Genomic DNA, 18,791 nt, shown 5'->3' with positions numbered 1-18,791 from the left:
GGAAGGTCAAAGTTAAATTCAGTGGGTTAAAGGCAGTCCTCAGGGTCCTACAGATCAGCCTTGTAGAGCAAGTGGGGTCTGCGGCCGGCGAGAATTTCTTTACTAGGCTTTCAGCACAGCACTTTACAACCATCCAGATCTCTTTAAGGACAGACAACACAGCCTAGAGATGGATGAGGCGGTAATGAGTGGGAGGGGGGGAGGTGGTGATTTACTTTTATTATGCTTCTTTCATGTGGCCAGGGGATTGTAGCTTTTTTTTTTTTTCTTAAATCTTTTTGGTTATTGAAAAAAAAAAATAGAACAGTCCACTGTCCAGCAGAGGCTGCTTCAACTCTATTGCTCCCGCGGGGCTCATTCTGCATGGATCTGTGTGTCAGGATGTGGCAAGGACAACTCTGTGGGCAGGAAGGCCCCCTGACCCAATGCTGTGGCGTATGTCCTGCTCTGTGGATGGATAAAGCCAGAGGGCACATAAGGCCCCATGCCTCCCCCTCCAAAGCCTCCTCGCTGGTGCTGGGGCAGGGAGTGGTAATCCTCCAGGTTATCATACTGGGACACAACAGTCATATTGCTCTGGCGCTTGCTGTGCGTCTGATACTGGTATAGCACGCTGGGGTCCCTCTCCAGGTTCTGGGTATGGTGGAGTTTTAGGCTGTGACTCCTCTCTGGTTTGGGAGGTGGGACCATAGACTGAGAGAAGTGTTCCTCCTCCTTGTAGCAGTCTCTGGAGTGTTTCTCAGGGGCAGGTGGCTGCCTGGCTCGAGGCCTGTCCAGATCTTTGGAAAGCCTCACTTCCTTGTGGTTCAGTCTTAGAGACTCCTGCCCTGATGTGACATATTTCCCAGAGTTATGGTAGTTGGTTGGCTCAGAAGTGTCTGGCATTCCTTTGGACCCATAATCTAACTGGCCAGCTCCTTGGGGATAAGGTGGTCCATTTTTTGATTCACATAATTGCCTATGGCTTGCTTCCTGATGCGCCCTGTGCTCTGGGAGGCTACAACCCATATCGTGAAGCTTTCTGTTCCTAAGGCTGCTTTGCTTCTGTGGGAGGGATGGCTTTTCTACCTGGGTGCTGCCATACCCTCCATGATGGTGAGCTCTGTCAAATTCGGACTCTGGGTGCTTCCTGTAGAAACGGTCATCCCCCTCAGGACTGACAGCCTTGGCTGGATGCCGCCCCTCTTTCCCCTCTGCCACAGAGAGAAGTCCAGTTTTCCCAGGATCTGATTTGCTGCGCAGATGGATGACATAGATGCCTCCCAAGTCGTCTTGCACCGCTGGTGTCATGTTGTCGTACTGTGACATGATAGGCCCTTTCACCTTCTGCCGTGCTCGGCTCTCTCTGCGGATGGACTGCATGCGGTATTTTTCCATATCCTCAAGGTCCCATGAGGTGTAGGTGTGCTTTACATCAGCGGTGGGTGGCATATTGACTACATTGTGGTCATTACCAGAGAAATAGCCGGTTGCATTGGCCCGTGGGCGTGGAGGCAAACCGGCATAGTTGTACACGTTCTTCCCTTGTAGCCTTGGATTGTAGAAAGCAAAATCCCGATTGGACAGGCGGTGGAGGGGCCTCAGCTGGACTGTGCCATAGGCATCGACGTCACACAAGGCCCCCTCGGGATTGTAATAGGAGCTGGAGGAGCTGGAGTACGGACTATAACGATAGTGGACCCGTCCATTCTCAAAATAAGGCTGAAGCTGAGTTACGTGATAGTCTGTGCGGGCCTGGGAGGACTGGTATGGCTTATACTGGTAGACTGGTCTTGGGCAATAGGCTGGCTCATCATCTGGGGGAACTTCTGTCCGTGAAATGGGAACAGAACGGATCATGGAAGGTGGGGGTGCATGAAGGGACTGTACCCTCCGGATTGTGGGGTAAGGTAGAATGTCTTCAGGGCAACAAGGGTTCCTAACCGAGGAGCCCAGAGAAGAGACATACTCAACCCGACTACACGGCTTGGAGTGGTGTCCAGACATGTTTCTTCCCGGCGCCACATAGGTGTTGTAACGAGGGCCCATGGAGGCTGGTGGCTCTGATCGGGCAGCATATACCTGGTGTGGCTCCAACTTATTGTGGTGTGGAGGAACACTGTGGGGGCGAAACTGGCAGTTTGGAGTCATATTGAAATGCAAACAGTTTTCTGGACCAAAGGGCTCCGTGGTGACATCAGGCCTGGCAAAGGAGGAATAGGCTAACTTCTGAGACGCATGCTTAGGCTGTGAGATGGGGAGTGGCAAGGGCAACACATCATCCACTGAGGCTGACGAAGGGACAAAGGAGTGATAATTTGAATTGCTGTTGGCGTCTGCAGCGTTGGAGTGCATGGCAGCAGCCATCTTGCTTTCCATTGTCCGTGTTGGGGGAACTGGGGCAGCAAAGCCACAGGAATGGCCAGGAAAAGACTCAGCACGCAGGTGGAGTGGTGGGGCTCTGCTGCTTTCCCGAATCTTCTCAGGCAGTCCCGGTTGGGGAGCAGAGGCAGTCATGGGACACTGGGCAGCAGCACTGCCATCACTGACAAAGATGGGTGCAGGATCACCCATGGCTCGAGACTCAGGTGGCCTCTCTGGAGCTGGAGCTACTCCCTGGACCTGTGGAAAGACAATGATGTTAAGAGTTGTTATTTAATACCCACCCCATGGAGCCAAATGCTAATACATTTATAATGGGCAAACCTAGGCTATTTAGGTGACAGCCTGAACTTTGCCAGAGCTCTGCAGTTACACTGAATCTGACCATGGCCTGAAAAAGAGTATCTGTGTGTCTACATGGTACGCTATTGCCTGTGGTGACATGTACAGTCTTTGCTAACTCATGCTAGGGTTTAAATGTGAGGAGAGGCTGCCTACAATGGTATCTTAATATGCAGAATCAATTACAGGATTAGCCAAAAAAAAAAAACAAAAAAAGTGCTGGGCCCAAAAATAAATATCTTGCATATTGGTCTCAGCACTAAGAAAATCTTATTTAATAAAAGCAGCTGATTTTATCAGCTGGCAGAAGTTTTGGAGTGACTCAGTTCCACGCAGCGGGGAGCTTAAACATCCAAATACAGAGAAGAATTTCAAAGTGACTACTTGTCTGTGGTGGTAGCAAATCAGGGCTTCCTGTCTCTGCATTCTGTCCATCCTGTCTGTGGGCCCACAGATTAAGTATGCTATCCCTGAGAGGTAAGTACCACAAATAGTACCTTCTAGGAAGGACCAGAAATTTAACTCCTTTTGGTTAATGTTACCACAAAACCTGTGGTACTTTTTATCTTTTTAAAGGAGGAACTAGAAAAACCCTCTGGCATTCTGTATCAAACATTCCCTCCCAAAGCAAGTATTCTAACTATGCAACAGAACAGGTCACAGCAGGAAAAAAATAACAAAAACCTCCAGATATTATCACTTCTTATATTTCTTAAAGACCTGGAGTATGTTCAATACGCAGACATCAAGGGTCATCACGGGGCAGTCGCATGACTCTCCCCTGTTGCAAATCTGTGAGGGAGCTAGAAAAGACAGTAACTACTGCATCCCTGGGCTCCCTTTGCCTCCTTCTGTCAGGGTCTCCCTGTGAAAGAGCTCAGTACTTTAAGAGGAGAAGCAGCAAGGATAGCTAAGCTGCAGTCACCAGGGGCTGCTATGTCTTTACCACAAAGCCAACAGCCAGGCAAAGGCAGAGATCTCCAGCTTCAAATGGCAGCTAGTTCATGGAAACCTGTCACCTGACTGAAACCTATCTGAAACCAAAAGATACTATATCTGAAACTAAAAGATAATATATCCTACCAAAAAAATGACATACCTTTGGAAAAAATATACCACTTCACTGACTTCCTATCTTACCTTGTGGGAATTATTTAATCCTATACTTGGTGCTTCTTGTACCTGCCCCACAACTGGTGGCTGCTCTGCAGGCCTCTGGGAAGGAGGTGGGGGGAGGGGCCGATTAGTTCTGTGCGCTCGCTGAAGGGTGGCAGCCACAAAATCAGCAGCAGTGGGCTGCTCAGCCGTGACCCTGCTGGCCTCTCTGGTGTTCATTTCGGCTCTTGCTGGAGTCGTCATCATATAAGCCACGGTGGCTGTACTGGCATTTTCTTCAGGGGACCCAGAAAGAGGGTGGGCTTTGTCCCTAGGCAAAGTAGAAGGCATGGGAGATTTGTCTGTAAGTTCTGAGGAATGATGGGGTTTATCCATACTGGTACCAAGATAAGAGAGGGGCTGATCTCCACTGGAGAAATGAAGTGGAGACTGGTCCTGCTCCAAAAAGGAGACAGTGGACACACTGGTCTTCCCAGCGTGGTCTTCAGGGAAACTTCCATGATCATCAGACTTCTCTGAGTCTGTTAAGGGAGCTGAAGTGCTTCTAGCCTTTTCTGGATCCCCAGATAAATGGTTTCGATGTAGCGAATTCCCTATTAAGTCTACTTGGTGGAGTTGCTCCCCAGAGTCAGTTGTGTTGGAATGGGTGGGACCTCCCATAGCTGCTGTCTCTGGGAGAGGCTGGTTACAATTTCCGAGTCCATTGATCTGCAGGTGGAACTGCTCTGCTGGTCGGTCCGTTTGGAAATAGGTTTTATCTAGAGTAACACTAGAGTAGGAACTAGGCAGTTTCTCTTCAGATGTAACAACTGCCATGTCTCCATAACTAGTACACCCAGCCTGGGAAGTCCCTGGTCTCTTCAGTGTCTGAGTTGAGGCTTGCTGTGCAGACTCAGCTAACGCTAGTGCCAACATTCGGGCGACATTTTTCGGAGGCGGTGGTGGTGGGATAAGAGAGACTGAACTGACAGGAACGGGATCCTGAGGGGGGTCATGGGTAACTGCTCCTAGTGGGAAATTGGGAAAAAAAATTAGAATGAAAAGGTAGCTTATGTTACCCTACACGGAAAGCCAAACACTCCCCATGTGATCACTAAAAACAGGTGCCTTCCATATTTCAAAATGGCAATCCATGATCTTCTATCCCACATGCAAATGCTGGCAAATGCTGCTGAAAACACATCTGGTTCAAAAGGGAAATTAACACAGTGTTTAAAGGTTCCAAGTCCTCTTGAACTGCTACAAAGGGTGGAGGGGGAAGCAGGCCTCCACCTGACTTAGAAAAGGCCACTTAGAATAAAAGCTTCCAGTGCTTAGACTGTGATAATACTTTTACATTGACAGTGTAGGCTGGCTTGTTAACTTGTAAGGCTAGAATACAATATGCATTAGAAGAGAAAACAGAATCAAGAGCTACATAGTTGTACAAAAATTATCCATGAATTCTGACTGTCCAGAGAGTTAAGGGATCCTTTGTGCAGGTTCGAAGCAGGACCATGGGCCTTTTGGGGAGTTTTGTTTGACTGATTTTAGTTTAGGGCTTTGAGCCCTCAGCACCATTCAGAAAAGCATTCTTTGATTCTAGCCTAGCTGTGGAGAAGGCTCTCTTAAAAGGCACAGATGGCACACAGGACGGAAGACCCCTTTTAACTTAGAGAAGGAATGGAGGAGAACAAACGGTACCTGTCTGACTCTGTCCAGAAGGTACAGCCTTGCTCTGACTGCTCAAGACAGGCCGCTCCTCTGTCCCTGGCAACTCTACTTCTTCAGCTGCCCCCTCCTCCAGGGGCTGTGCTTCTGGTTCACATCTCTCCTGTGCCTCTCTCTCACCTGTTTTCATCTTTCCTAGCTGGGTGGGGGATCTATTTATGACATCGCTTTCTTCCACATTTTTGTCCCAAGATGGAGGTGATGCATTCTGAGCTACAGCATTGGAGACAGTACCAATGACTTCTGATACCCGAGGTGGAAGAGTCACTGAAATAGGCTCAGATATGTTCATTGAAGGAGATTTGCTTAGCTTCCGTCCAATCTTCGGAGAGAAAGCATAAACAACCTTTTCCGTAAATGAAGATGGCTTAGAGGACTTGTCATCTGTGGGGCTCAAGTCCAAAGTGAAAAACGGACTCAGTTTCTCCTGGACTGGAGACACAGGTTCAGAACTTGGAGTGCTGCCTGGAGTCTGTGACTGGCTACCACCTGCTTCCACATCCTTCTTACTGGTACTCAGTTTATCCCTGGTATACCCTAATGAATCCAGAAAGGAAGCACCACTCTCCAGACACTCTGACTCAGCTTTTGGAGGACTACATTGAAATGACATCGGATCGAAGTCCAGACTGGCCACTCCAATGTCTGGCGGGCTCAAGTCAACATCCTCAGCCGAATGAGGAGACACAAGAGCTGGGATGTGGAGCAGCCCCACTTCCTCTTCGCTCTCGTTGTCGTGGGGCAGATTGTCATAGGAATTGCATCGGTTTCCCAGCACTTCTCCGTTGAAAGAGGCAGAGAGCGCATCACTGCTGGATCTGGGTCTTCTTGGTCGGAACAACTTGGAATCACCTGGTGAAAATGGACAACAATGTCAGAGCATGACTGTCACGGGACACACAGCACCACAATTAGTCACCTATCTAGCACAGTAGTAATAGTGCACAGGATAAGACAAATGCAACTTTAACTTTTCTTCCCATGAACTGTCTCTGGCTTTACAAACATCAGTTACACTTGTGGTGAGAGAACTTCTAAATAAAACACTCATTAACAACCACATGCACTACAGTCCATCCATAACCTGAGTAAGAAAATGAATGCCAAGGGACTCTTGAATTGTATTACAAATTCAACACTGACAATGGTGTGACTTTGGGCAAGCTCTTCACTTTCTCTGTGTCTTATTTTAATTACTGGCCTTGCATATGACTTGCAAGGAAGAAGTCATAGCTTAAAATAGCACTTTGGGTATCAGACAGTAACAAAATGTTGTTTATTATGGGGAAATATCCTTACGGTACTCCAAACAAGAAGAAACAATATTTCTTCCTAATTAAAAAGCATTTGCACACATTTAATATAGTACTCCATTTACACACTTAAAATACTCCCACTTTTTTTTCTTTTAATGAAAACAGGCTTTTCACAAGCAAATCCAAGCAGTACATATTAGCACAACACTTGCTTTCATAAAGTTTGACTCTGAATTTTAACTTATACTGTAACCACATATCCCTCCAGTATCTGCCAGGAGGTGTTGGTCCTCTTTGGAGGCAGACTCCCTTTAAGGTATCAGGTCCAACTCCTAAGGACCCTTGGAGACCACCATTAATTAACATATGAGTCTCAAAGCTGCTCTGTTACCAAAGCTAAAGAAAATAGTGACACGTACTTTTAAGCACTTACAAATGTAAATGTTTGCTTTCAAACATTTCAGCCATTTTACGTAAACAGAATTCATGCCAAAATACCACATCACATTAGAATATCCATGAGTTTTAACTGAACCATACTTAATGCCAAAAGTACTGGAAGTGGTATTTCGTAGTCTTCTTGCTAAGTATATATTCATAACACTGCTGTGTCCGTGTGCTTTTATGTAATGCAAGCCAGGACATTTTAGTCTTACCATCAACTGCATGGAGAGAAGTAAGGGACTCCTCACTTTTAGCTGAGCGGAGGGTTCCTTCTGCCCTGCCACCTAAATAATAAAAACCAAACAGTGTAAAACCTGTCATTATTAAGGACTATGCAGCTAAAAGGTCTGGGGTTTTCCCTAGCAGTGTCTGTATCTCCAAGTGTGATTAGCTGTGTATTTTGCAGTCATATTCAGCTTACCACCCTAGGATGGAATGTGCTGCATTATTCTGTGCCCAAAGCCTACAAACTTGAGCACAAAGGTGAACTAAGAGATTCCTTTCTTGTATGTTTCCTAAAGATCAACTTGGTAACCTTGGGTGACGTCTTTACAAATCTTCATGTGTATGTGTTCATGTGAGTGTATTCCATGTGTATACCAGTGACCTAGGAGGCCAGAGAAGGCAATGGATCCCTTGGAGCTTGAGTTCCAGGTGCTAGGAAGTGAGCTCAGTCCTTTAGAAGAGCTTTCACCCACTGAGCCACCTCTGATGACATCTTACAGCGGTCCCTAGCCTCAGTGACGGTGTCCTTGTGAAAATAAAAGACAGAGAGACACAGAGAAGGCCCCATGGAGATGCAGGTAGAGGCTGGTGTGGAGCTACTTAGAGGCAAGAGATGCTGGAAGCCATGAGGGGATAGATGAGACAGGACGGTATCTTCCCTAAGAACTTCAAGTGACCACAGGCGGGGTGACAGCTGTCAGACTGTTTCCATATACGTTTGTGCTTCTAGTCTCAATTTGGAGTAATTAGTAACAGCAGCCCCAGGAATATTGGTTATTTTTATTGTATAATCTTACCTGCTAAAGTCCCATGTCTTTCTGACCTGCTGATAGCAAGCACAACAAACTGTAGATACTCTGAGCTCTGTCTCTTATGCTCTCTGAGACCTTCCTAACCATCTCCTCCCGCTCTCTTCTCTTGACAACAATTTCTCTTATAGTTGTTTAAAAATCTCTTTTCTCCAACAGGCCCCTCTTCCCACCCTGCTCTCATCTCCTGAGAAAAGACTCTTAGTCACCTTAAAGATCGGGTGAACTGTACCTTCTTCAACTCCCAAGTTGAAAGTTCTCTTTCCTGGGGGCTGGAGAGCTTGCTCAGTGGTTAAGAGCACTGATGCTCTTCAGAGGACCTGGGTTTGATTCCCAGCACCCACATGGCAGGCAGCTCACAGCCATTATGACTTCAGTTCCAGAGAATCCTCGGCTCTCTTCTGGCCTCCATGAGCACCATGCACATGGAGTGTACACACACAAGTGCGGACATGACATCCAGACACATAAAGTATTAATTTTCTAAAATACAGTTAGCATTCCTGGCCATTACCCTACCCCTATAAGAACTAACAATGCCAGCCAAAGCCGCTAGACATAAAATGCTACTTCAGTTCTAACTGCGTACTGACGGCTCACTTTCTCATATAGACGCTTCTCTAGTTACCCTCTGAAGGCAGGGCTACCTTAATACTAATCAAAATATCTAACATGTGGGCGATACATGATTGCAAATGGACTGATGTAAATGAACTGAGCATTATTTCTAATGGTACCTAAGAGAAAAATGCTACTAGTGTTTCTAGTTTAAGAACATGTTCATATCGGAGCACGAGTTTTAAAAACTATTTTAAAGAGTAATTTGCTCAACAGTTATAGATCTGTCTGATGGAACACAGTACTCCATTGGCTAGTCACGTAGGAGAATGACACTGGTGAAAATAGTTATAAACTTGAAAAGTATGCTGAAACACAGACTTGTTAATTTTAAACATGTGAAACTAAAGATTAAAACAAGTATATAACAGTAGTATTTGCTTATTACCAGCAATGTACAAGCTATGTTACCATAGAGAAGAAATGACACAAATGCACTATTGATGTGTGTTATGAGCTGGTGACAATCACACATGCAGACAGCACACAACTATGCATGCTTTATAGTGAAGTGTGTCATGATGGCATGGGGAAGATACACCCAGAGAAGTTGGCCATGAGGACAGTGGTAGGTGCTGAAAGCCACCAGGCACTCTGCTCCCCAGGACAGGGTGGCTAGGTGCTCACCTTTCAGAGCCATGGCTTTCATCTCCGAGGGCTCACTCTCATTACGCTGCAACTTGCGTTTGGAGACAGAAGACGACTTCCCCAAATTGAAAAAGGAACGCCAGCTGCCAACGGGAGATTTTTTCATCTTATTCTGAGGCCTCTTTCTATGAAACAAAAAGCAGTTTATCAATACTAATATAACCGAGGCTCTATCTCCTCCTACAGAACAAGAAATGAACAAACGATAGAAAGAATGGAACGGCCTGGAGAGGCACAATGGGTGCAGTGGACAAGCCTTCTCCTTCCATGCGGTGCACAGTGCAGTGCAGCTCTGCAAGGCATGGAAGCCAATGTGGAGAGCAACATGAACTACAGCTTGAAAGGCCTCAGTCTAAAACAAAGTGCAAAGAAGACGTTGATAATAAGCCTCCGCAAACAAGATAGTATAGAAAAACTGAGACGAGGGGAGAGCAGGGACAGAAGGGAGGGTAGGAATCCAGCATGTGTGCCAGGTTCCTATGAACAGTTAGAATGCCCTTTAAAACCAGATAACCACACAAGCTGATGAAATGAAGACCTAAGAAGTTCAACTAATTTCCTTAATACTGTGAAAGTGTGTGAGGAAATCCGGATTTCACAAAACCCAAGCCTGTCTACATCCTAATGTCTACTTTTTGACTCTCTACTTAAAGACAACTATTTTTAGTAAACCAGGGCTTTAGAAAGCAAGGTGCTGAGGATCAACTCAGAATGAGAAAGAAAGACACCTGTCAACTTCTTGCTTTTTAGTCACAGAAAGAAAACAAAGGTAGAGGATATCCAAAAAGGAAAACTCTGACGTTTTGTTAGCACTACATCATCTAGGGAAACAAGGTCCTTACGTTCATGAGCACAGTTCACGAGGGCAGCAGAAACATCCAAACTAACTTGCACATATATTCGTCTTCCTACAGACCTAGTAAGGGAGTCACACCCTGTTACTAGCGTTTTCTTAGAGAAGCAGTGAGGGTATGAGCTCCGAGGGACTCCAACAAGACATAAAAATATAAAATATAAAATATAAAAGCAGTGCTCCTTATATTGCTTACGTCTCTGAAACCAAGTGACAACCAAAAACCACCGCACAGTGAAACAAAAACCTCACACAAGTTTGTGTGGGTCACACTCACAGCTTCTCTGGGATGCATGACAACTTCTGCACTCATCAGAACAAACAGGAGGCTCTGATCAGGTGGGTCAGGGCTGGGGCAGGAGGGTTTGCATGCCTCAGTGACCAGTGATTCTCTTGCTGGTCAGGAACCAGTGTCAGAGAAGTTACTAAGCATTCACTACTTTCTGAACAAACTACTTCAGCGTAACTTATTTCTAAATTTCTAAATCACATTTCTCAAAGAGAAATGCCAACTCCACGCAATGAATGTGTATCATTTATATTAGCAATTTTCCTTGTACAACTAACTTTTTAAAATCACACTGTTATAAAGTTTTGCAAGATTAGTTTTTATTGGTTCAGTGTCTATATTCGATTAATTATTGTTCTACAACTGCCCCAATTTTAATAAAATGGCAAATTTTAAAGTAACCTATTATCTATAGCCGTGAAGGCATATTTTAAAACAAGACGTAGGTATGTTACCTTTCAAGCGGGAACTCAATGATGGTATGGAACTTCCCTTGAAGTGCAGCAGGCCCTTCTCCTACTTCGATGTACTTATTCTCAGTCACGATGGGAGAAGTGACCTGAGCCTGTGTCCTTGCCTGGGCTTCCTCCAATGTCAGCAGCTTGGTGGATGGAGAAGACACCAACAGGGACTTGGGCCTTGACAGAGAAGCTTCAGAAGGAAAAAGAAGGATGTCAGTGCTGTATGTGTGTATCAGTCTGTCCATCCACCTTCGCTCTCTACTTAGTGACAGTGCTTCAACTTTTCTTTGAGGTTTTTCAATAATAAATATATCACAGTGCTTTATATTTAATGAGAGATGGAAGATGACATTCCAGAGCACGGTGAAATTCTGTAACAATCGAATTCAGCTTCTTAAAAGGTACCAGGTAAAGGTGATCACTCAGACATTTTTAGTTTCAGAAGGATGTTTTTCTCTTTCTGCTCTATCTCCTACCTTTATATATATTAATAATGGAGGCAAGTTTTTTTTTTAATTTTTAAAATCCTTTTCATTATTTTTTTTGTCTATGGGTGTTCTGCCTACGTCTGTACTCTACTTGCACACATTCCCATGGAAGTGGCAAGGAGGTGCTGGTTCTCCTGGAACTGGTGTTACAGATGGTTGTGAGCCATCATGTGGGTGCTGGAAATGAGAAGCCAGTGCTCTCAACTGCTGAAGCACCTCTCCAGCCCTAAGGCACGGTATCTTTAATGTGTAATGAACTCACATCAAAACAGTTTAACATGTAGTACTCAATGTATAGACATACCAAGCAACTGTCAACTCACTGAGTTTGTAACAGACTTGATTTGGCTGCCTTGTACCACTGTCACATCGTAATAATAATTGCAAGGTTCTCCATTCCTTTAGGAAGCTGTTCCTGGTAAGAAGGAAGAAAGCCATACCTGCCCCTTCCTGCATGACGGCGCTGATTTTGCCACTGAAAAGCACGTCCACGTGATTGAGGATGAATTCAACAACCACAGACTGAATTCTCACTTCCATGAAGGCCGCTGTCCCACTGAAGCAAGCCGACTCTATCTGCTTTGATCTGTGGGGTGGATGACAGTACCATCAGAGCTGTGAGAGGAGAGCTAACACGCTATTCTGTAGCACAGAAGTTACAGAGACACCCACAGAAGAGATTGTACTTTTACAGCCCCTTAGCTAACACCTAGATGGCTGCTTCAGGGAGATGTTCGTACAATAATAGTTTGTTTTACTTGTTAAAGTTTTTTTTTTTGATGAACAATGATGCAAGGCTTTTTTTTTTAATTCAAGAAAATGCATTCTTTAAAGTTTGTAAATCAAATACAAATTACCTCAGCAGGTTTGGAGCCCACACAATGGCAAGGTTTTTTGCATGCATGTTTGTGATGGAGCAATAGTCCGCTAGAAGAGACAGGTGTCTCATCAGGAACTCCAGGGTTCTGGAAAATGAAATACAACGTGCTAACTGAAACAGACACTATACAGCAGTGTGGAGCTCACTGGCCTGTACGTCTCTGACAGACAACAGGAAAGAGCCTGAACATCTATTTAAAAGCATAAAAGCAAGGTATTAACAAACCTAAAGATGGCCTGAGCAGTTCCAGGAGCAGCAGGAACAGTACCTAATCTGCTTTTATAGTGAAAAGCCCACTCAGCTGCAATGTCTTTGTTCATCATATTTATTTAAACAGTACTGTGCACACTGAGATTAAATAACTGAGCAGAATATTTTTGCAAATAAAATAATCAGCTTACAATTAAACTACACAATCAGACATGCAGACAGACAGACAGACATGCAGACAGACTCACACACACACACACACACACACACACACACACACACACAAAACCTATCGGTCATCTACAACATTTCTGGAACCCTAGCTACACAGAGATTAAAACCAATAAAAGAGAGTGATGAAAAGACAGTACTATAATTCTATTATTAGAAACAATCATTTACACGTGTGCCGCAATGACCCAGCTATGCGTAATACAAATCTCAGCCTCTGCCTCCTACTATCTATTTGCCAAGTCGTGACTTACCTATAGTGTGGTGGGGGGAGTTGTTGGATGACATCATGGATTTTTATCAACCGTTCTTCATCTGTTGCTGCTGAAACAGCATCCTGTAATAGACACAACCCACCACAGCAGTGAGCTCTGCTGGAACAAGCAGGCATTCCTGACTTGCAATCTCACTCAGGCAAAGTGTGTAGCATCAAGAAGGCACACTGTTCCCACACGCTGTGGCGCTCTCTTGCCACTGTTAAAAAGCATGCTGGTCTTCAATGTCATGCATGCCAAGTTAGTGGCTCAAAGACAGAAATAAGAGAACAACAATTTGAAAACTTCAAAAGACTCAGATCACTTAACTGATGCTGTTTGTTGAGGGAGTCTTTTGTCAGCACAGAACTAATTCTCACCAAGACACATTAACCAAATTAAACCAAAACACATTGTGAATAAAAACACAGCGAAACTCCATGGAGACCTTGAGAGGCTCTACCCCGTCCAGTACTCACAGAGAACTTCTCGTACAGCTGGTAGGTGAGCAGAGGGTTTGGGAGTTCCCGGAAGTACAGCTTACAGAGAGAGCCCACAGAATGGATGTCTTGAACATAAGGTTCTTTCGTCAGGTCGGGGACGTGCTCAGAATCAAATTCATGACTGACCGAGACAGAAGACAAGACAATTACTTTAGTGAAGAGAAGAAAATATACATCATAGAACAGAAAGGAGAAGCCCAAAATGTTCTCTCTACTTCAGAGTTGCTGTGTCCTTCAAATTATTACATATAACAAACCAATATTTAGATTTAAACAAATGAGAGGCTATCTTTTATCAGACATCCATGCGAAATTAAGGACAGAACTTCAATATTAAAACAGAAAACTCTCTAGCCCCAAAGTTTTACCTTCACTTCAGTGACTTTCTATTTCCTTCAAATCATTATATCTCATATATTACCTTTGGATTCTGACACACTTGCCAAGGCACATGCACACAGGTCAGAACACAATTTGGGAATACGTTCTCTCCTTCCACTGTGTGGGCTCCAAGTTGGAACTCGGGTCACAGGGCTTGGCAGTGCCTTTACTTGCTCAGCCATCTCCCTGACCTTCTTCCAACATTTCAAAGAAATAAGATACTACTGACGTACCGAGGAAGTCAGCAAGCACGGTTCTCGGAGACTACAGATAATGAAATGTCATTTAGGTAGAGAACAACCTGGATATTCTTTCCTAGTTTTATCTCAGCCGTGTTACCGATAACCATGGTTATCATAGTTGCTGTTTTTGAAATAAGTTTAATTTGATGAGTTAGATAAGAATAAAAAAGAAAGTGCTATAGAGTTTTACCGAAGTCTCTGGATATTGGAGGCAACGCCAGAGAGACGATATATCCCATCCACAATGCCATACCTCTCGATGAACGCTGTACAGCTTTGAAGAACCTGGGGCACTAAAGAGAGTTTTAAAGACAGAATGGTATTGTTATTCAGTGTAACCAAAGTGATGTTCAAAACATCTTACTGTTCATAAGCAAAATAAAATTCACAAATCAGTCTGTTATTAAAAAAAAAAGATAGGATCTGTTTATTAAACTCGTATCTACACCTGGCAACTTCTAGCCTGGTTCTGTATATACAGCATCCACAGTCTTCAACCACAGGCTCTTGTACATCAAGTGTTTAACGCCACACTACTAACAGACTAAAATAAACAAACAGCAGCTCACCCAATGTTATCCACACCAAGTGATTTTTACCAAGTGCTTGTCCCAACAACATAATTACAAGTGCTGTAACAACACTTTGCTCCTAAACAAGGTTCTTTGACCTCTCAGTCCATGCAAAGGAACAGCTATTTCAGGCCTGTGGGCTATAACAAAAATTTGAAACTAAGTGATAAACTTCTATAACCATTTAAATGTTACACAGGCCAAGGCTTAGCATTCTTCATTTTGTAATGCAGATTAAACAGAACAATTAAAGGCTCCTAATTGGCCGTTTGTTGGTGTTAGTTAAAATCTCTGACAAGCAATGTTTGGGAGGCAATTACTTGGTCTGTAGTGAGATACTATACTAAGGGAGAAACACCAGTAAATGAGGCAAGTTAGATTGCTAGTGAGACAGGCCAAGCTACTGAGTTCACAGTATGTTACCACATCATTTCTTTACTGTAATAGTACCTTGATTTTCCTGCCTTTGGTTGTAGCTATGCAGTCCACCTTTCAAATCCTATCAGATATCATATTTTACTCTTAAAACCTGAAGGTCCTTGTGATTAAAAATCAAAAAGCAGTGGCAAATAGTACTGAGTACTTTGCATATCAAAGACCAGTCCTTACAGTGTAGACATTTCAAAACTTAACTTCCTTGTTTGATTTCTTCCTTCCTCTCTCCCTCCTTCCTTCTTTCTTTCTTTCCTTTCCTCCCCTCCCTCCCTCCCCTCTTCCTTCCCACCCTCCTTCCCTCCTTCCTTCGTGTGTTCTCCCACATGAGCATGCACAAGCACACCATGAGAGATGTATGTGGAAGTTACATTATGTGGGTGTTGGATCAAACTCAGGTTATCAGGCTTTATGGCAAGTGCCTTTACTTGATAAGCCATCTCACAAACCTGAGAGATATACTCATTTAATTCTTAAACTCTATGGGCAAAGTCCTAGTATTAACCCCACTTTATAGTGAAGAGACCACATCTTCAGACATCAGGTTCACGCAGAGGCAAGGAGGAACAATAATGGAAATCAGATTCTAATGCAAGGAGCTTAAGTGTGGCGTCAACATTTTAAATCACTGCAATACATTGCCAAGTGTATAAGGCCCTTTAACATTTATACTCACTACCTCTTCCTGTTTTACAGTTCTAGAACAACTGAAACCCCACCTGTTAATACAACATCTATTCTATAACTCTCTTTGTAACCAGTTTCACCATACAGCACTCTGTGCTGTTGTTCCAACAGCTTCAGTGACCACGTCACAGAATACCCACGAGGCCCCTGCTGCACTCTGCCTCTATGGCCACAGAATGGCATCATTTCCAAGTGTTTCTTCATTGTACACCATTACCCTTTCATGACTGTAAGTTCTTCAAGGTGAAAAAAACAAGACAAGCGTCCTCCAACTCCAGGCATTCAGCACTCAGGAGTAGTAACGTCTTGATGCAGGCACAAAACCAGCAAGCAATTATCTGGCAGGTGCTCTGAGAGCCAGTTATTTAGCAGAGGAGAGGACTCTGGTTTCCTACGGGGCTATATTCATTTTCAGCTCTGTACTTCTACCTTTAAAACATTCAGGAACTTAAGTAACAAGAAAGAGATGCTTATGCAGTAGAGAAGAGGGCACGGGGAACAGTAGGGAGATTTTTGTGGGTTTCTTAGAAATAATGTCTGGTGTGCTATATATGAAATTATCTTTTAAGACCTTAGTTTCCAATACTGTTTTAACAGTAACCTCAATGTCTTCAGTCTTTATTCTATAAACTAGGAATAGAATAAAATTTAGGGTTACACAGCATTGGAGAGAGTGCTCAGCAGTTAAGAGCACTGGCTACTCTTCTAGAAGTTCAATTCCCAGCAACCATATAGTAGCTCACAACTGTCTGTAATACTTGTTCCAGGAGATCTGACACCCTCATTCAGACATATATATGCAGGCAAAACACTAATGTATGTAAAATAATAAAAAGACTGGGGTTACAAAATTGTCACCTATTCCAAATATATTTGCAGACTACTGGAATAACGAATGTGGATGCTTTATAAAGGAAAACTGGGCATTAGTTTGCGCATGTGCACATTCCTGTTGTTTGCTATTGTATATGCCAGACTAACTCACCTACAAGCTTCAGGGCCTCTCCTGTCACCACCTTCCATCGAGTTCCAGATGCTCATGCTACTCATCTGGCCTTTAGGTTGTTCTAGGTCCTCACACAGTGCTTTTACTCATTGAGCCATCCCCTAGCTCCTACTTCTTCCTTAAAGGCACTTTCCATGGGGCTGAGGATACAGCTCAGTGGCTTTAACCACAGCTCAGTGGTTAAAGTGCTTACTACACAAGCACAAGGATCTGAGCTCCATCCCCAAGAACGACATAACATTTGTGTGTAAGGGTCCACATTTGTGATCCTAACACTGGGCAGCAGAAGATGAGGAACCTGGGCCTTAGTAGCTGGTCAGTTTCAATGTGAGACCTTGAATTCATTTGCAGCCATGACTGTCAACTTCTGATGCCTTGCCTTTGTCCTCCAAGGACTGGCACCACATGTGTGCAATACCATTCAAGTACTAGAGATGAAATATAGGCCTACTTGGCGAGTACCCTACCAAATGGGTTATATCTCCAGCCCTAATACTTTTGTTCTGTATGAAACATAATTTTACATATTTCCTACAAAGTCTTCACTATTTTTTATTACCAATTTTATTTCAAACTTTTGAGGAAATCCTGTCTTAAATATGTAAAGAAATCAAACAAGCCTTCAGGAAAAACAACAACCAAAAATCTTAGATACCTGAAAATTCCATTCCACCTGACCAGATTTTATAATCAGAGGACTTATGAATAGTGTAGTAAAACCTTTTATTTGTCATAACAAAATGTTATCTTAGCACCTGTCTTCTACAATGAGGTAGGAAGGGAGGAAGAGAGGGAGAGAAGGAAAGACAAAACTATTAAGATTCAAGTGGAACTTGCTCAGTTGCTGTTGGAAGCTCAGACATGATGTAACAGTCTGGTGGAGTCTCTTATTAATTCTTAATGATTAATCATTATGAGTTATTAATTATTAATGATTGCACCACAGCAAGGCTGGAAAATGGTAAGAGACATAAAAACAAGAAAATAATCTGACTCTATAGTCAATGATGTCCAAATAAATGACAAACTAGTATAACAGCTGCACAGAAATTCTGTTGACAGATTTTAAACCAGCAGTGCTATAAATACCTGTAACTTTCAGTGAGCTCACATTTTGTGAGACTGGGCGAGCTTACGCTCTTGTCAAACCCTGGCAATAGGGACAACAGAGTGAAACACTAACAGAAGACAGGTTTGTCAGGTGCCTGCATGGTTTCTGACACTACAACGCATAAGAGAAGCAGGTCAGCCCTGTCACTCCCTCCAGTAGGGAGGTGCTGAAACAGTAGAAAGTGTAACCGGATTGCCTCTGTGAGTCTGATCACTCACTGGGGTACAATGCTGACAATGAGTCACTTAGCAAACTGTTGCTATAATATGAACCTCTCTCTCCGAAAAAAAAAATGCCAGAAATGTACATATTTAGGGCAAAGACCCTACAGTCACATTTTGTTAAAAGACAGGGATATACACTCAGATATCTTTATAATTCATGGTACCAACATTAGAATGTGTATTCATACATGCCTTTACAATGTGGTCACTTTATATCTAGGTTGTACAGTCTTGCCCACTGCTCCAAGGGCATTAACCTGACCAGCATGGTACTGTTCTGAATACTGTGGTTAATCATAGCCTGACAGGTAAATATTTGTATCTGTAAAGATATCTATATCTATGCATAGTAATTGTAGAGAAAAGTACAGTATAGAATAAAAAAAAAAAAACGGCCCACCCGTTTAGTACATTTATTATGAGCAGGGCCTTTAGGAC

The 18,791-nt window shown here is 43.6% G+C and overlaps 1 protein-coding gene across 1 annotated transcript; it reads right to left on the bottom strand.

The window, feature by feature from the left end:
* Positions 1–254: 254 nt before the first annotated feature.
* On the bottom strand, positions 255–14,614 carry LOC114616687 (rho GTPase-activating protein 32; the record flags this gene model as incomplete). The annotated part of the gene is made up of 11 exons (XM_028762120.1): positions 255–2,601; positions 3,844–4,826; positions 5,503–6,381; positions 7,442–7,513; positions 9,509–9,654; positions 11,127–11,322; positions 12,061–12,206; positions 12,478–12,585; positions 13,196–13,278; positions 13,675–13,819; positions 14,512–14,614. Coding segments are annotated over 11 exons (5,108 nt in total), but the record flags the coding sequence as incomplete, so codon positions are not given.
* Positions 14,615–18,791: the final 4,177 nt, after the last annotated feature.

Source organism: Grammomys surdaster, unplaced genomic scaffold (genome assembly GCF_004785775.1).
Source record: "Grammomys surdaster isolate TR1022 unplaced genomic scaffold, NIH_TR_1.0 332986, whole genome shotgun sequence".
Taxonomy (NCBI): domain Eukaryota; kingdom Metazoa; phylum Chordata; class Mammalia; order Rodentia; family Muridae; genus Grammomys; species Grammomys surdaster.
Note: the sequence above shows the minus strand (reverse complement) of the source record. Positions and strands in the feature narration are given on the sequence as shown.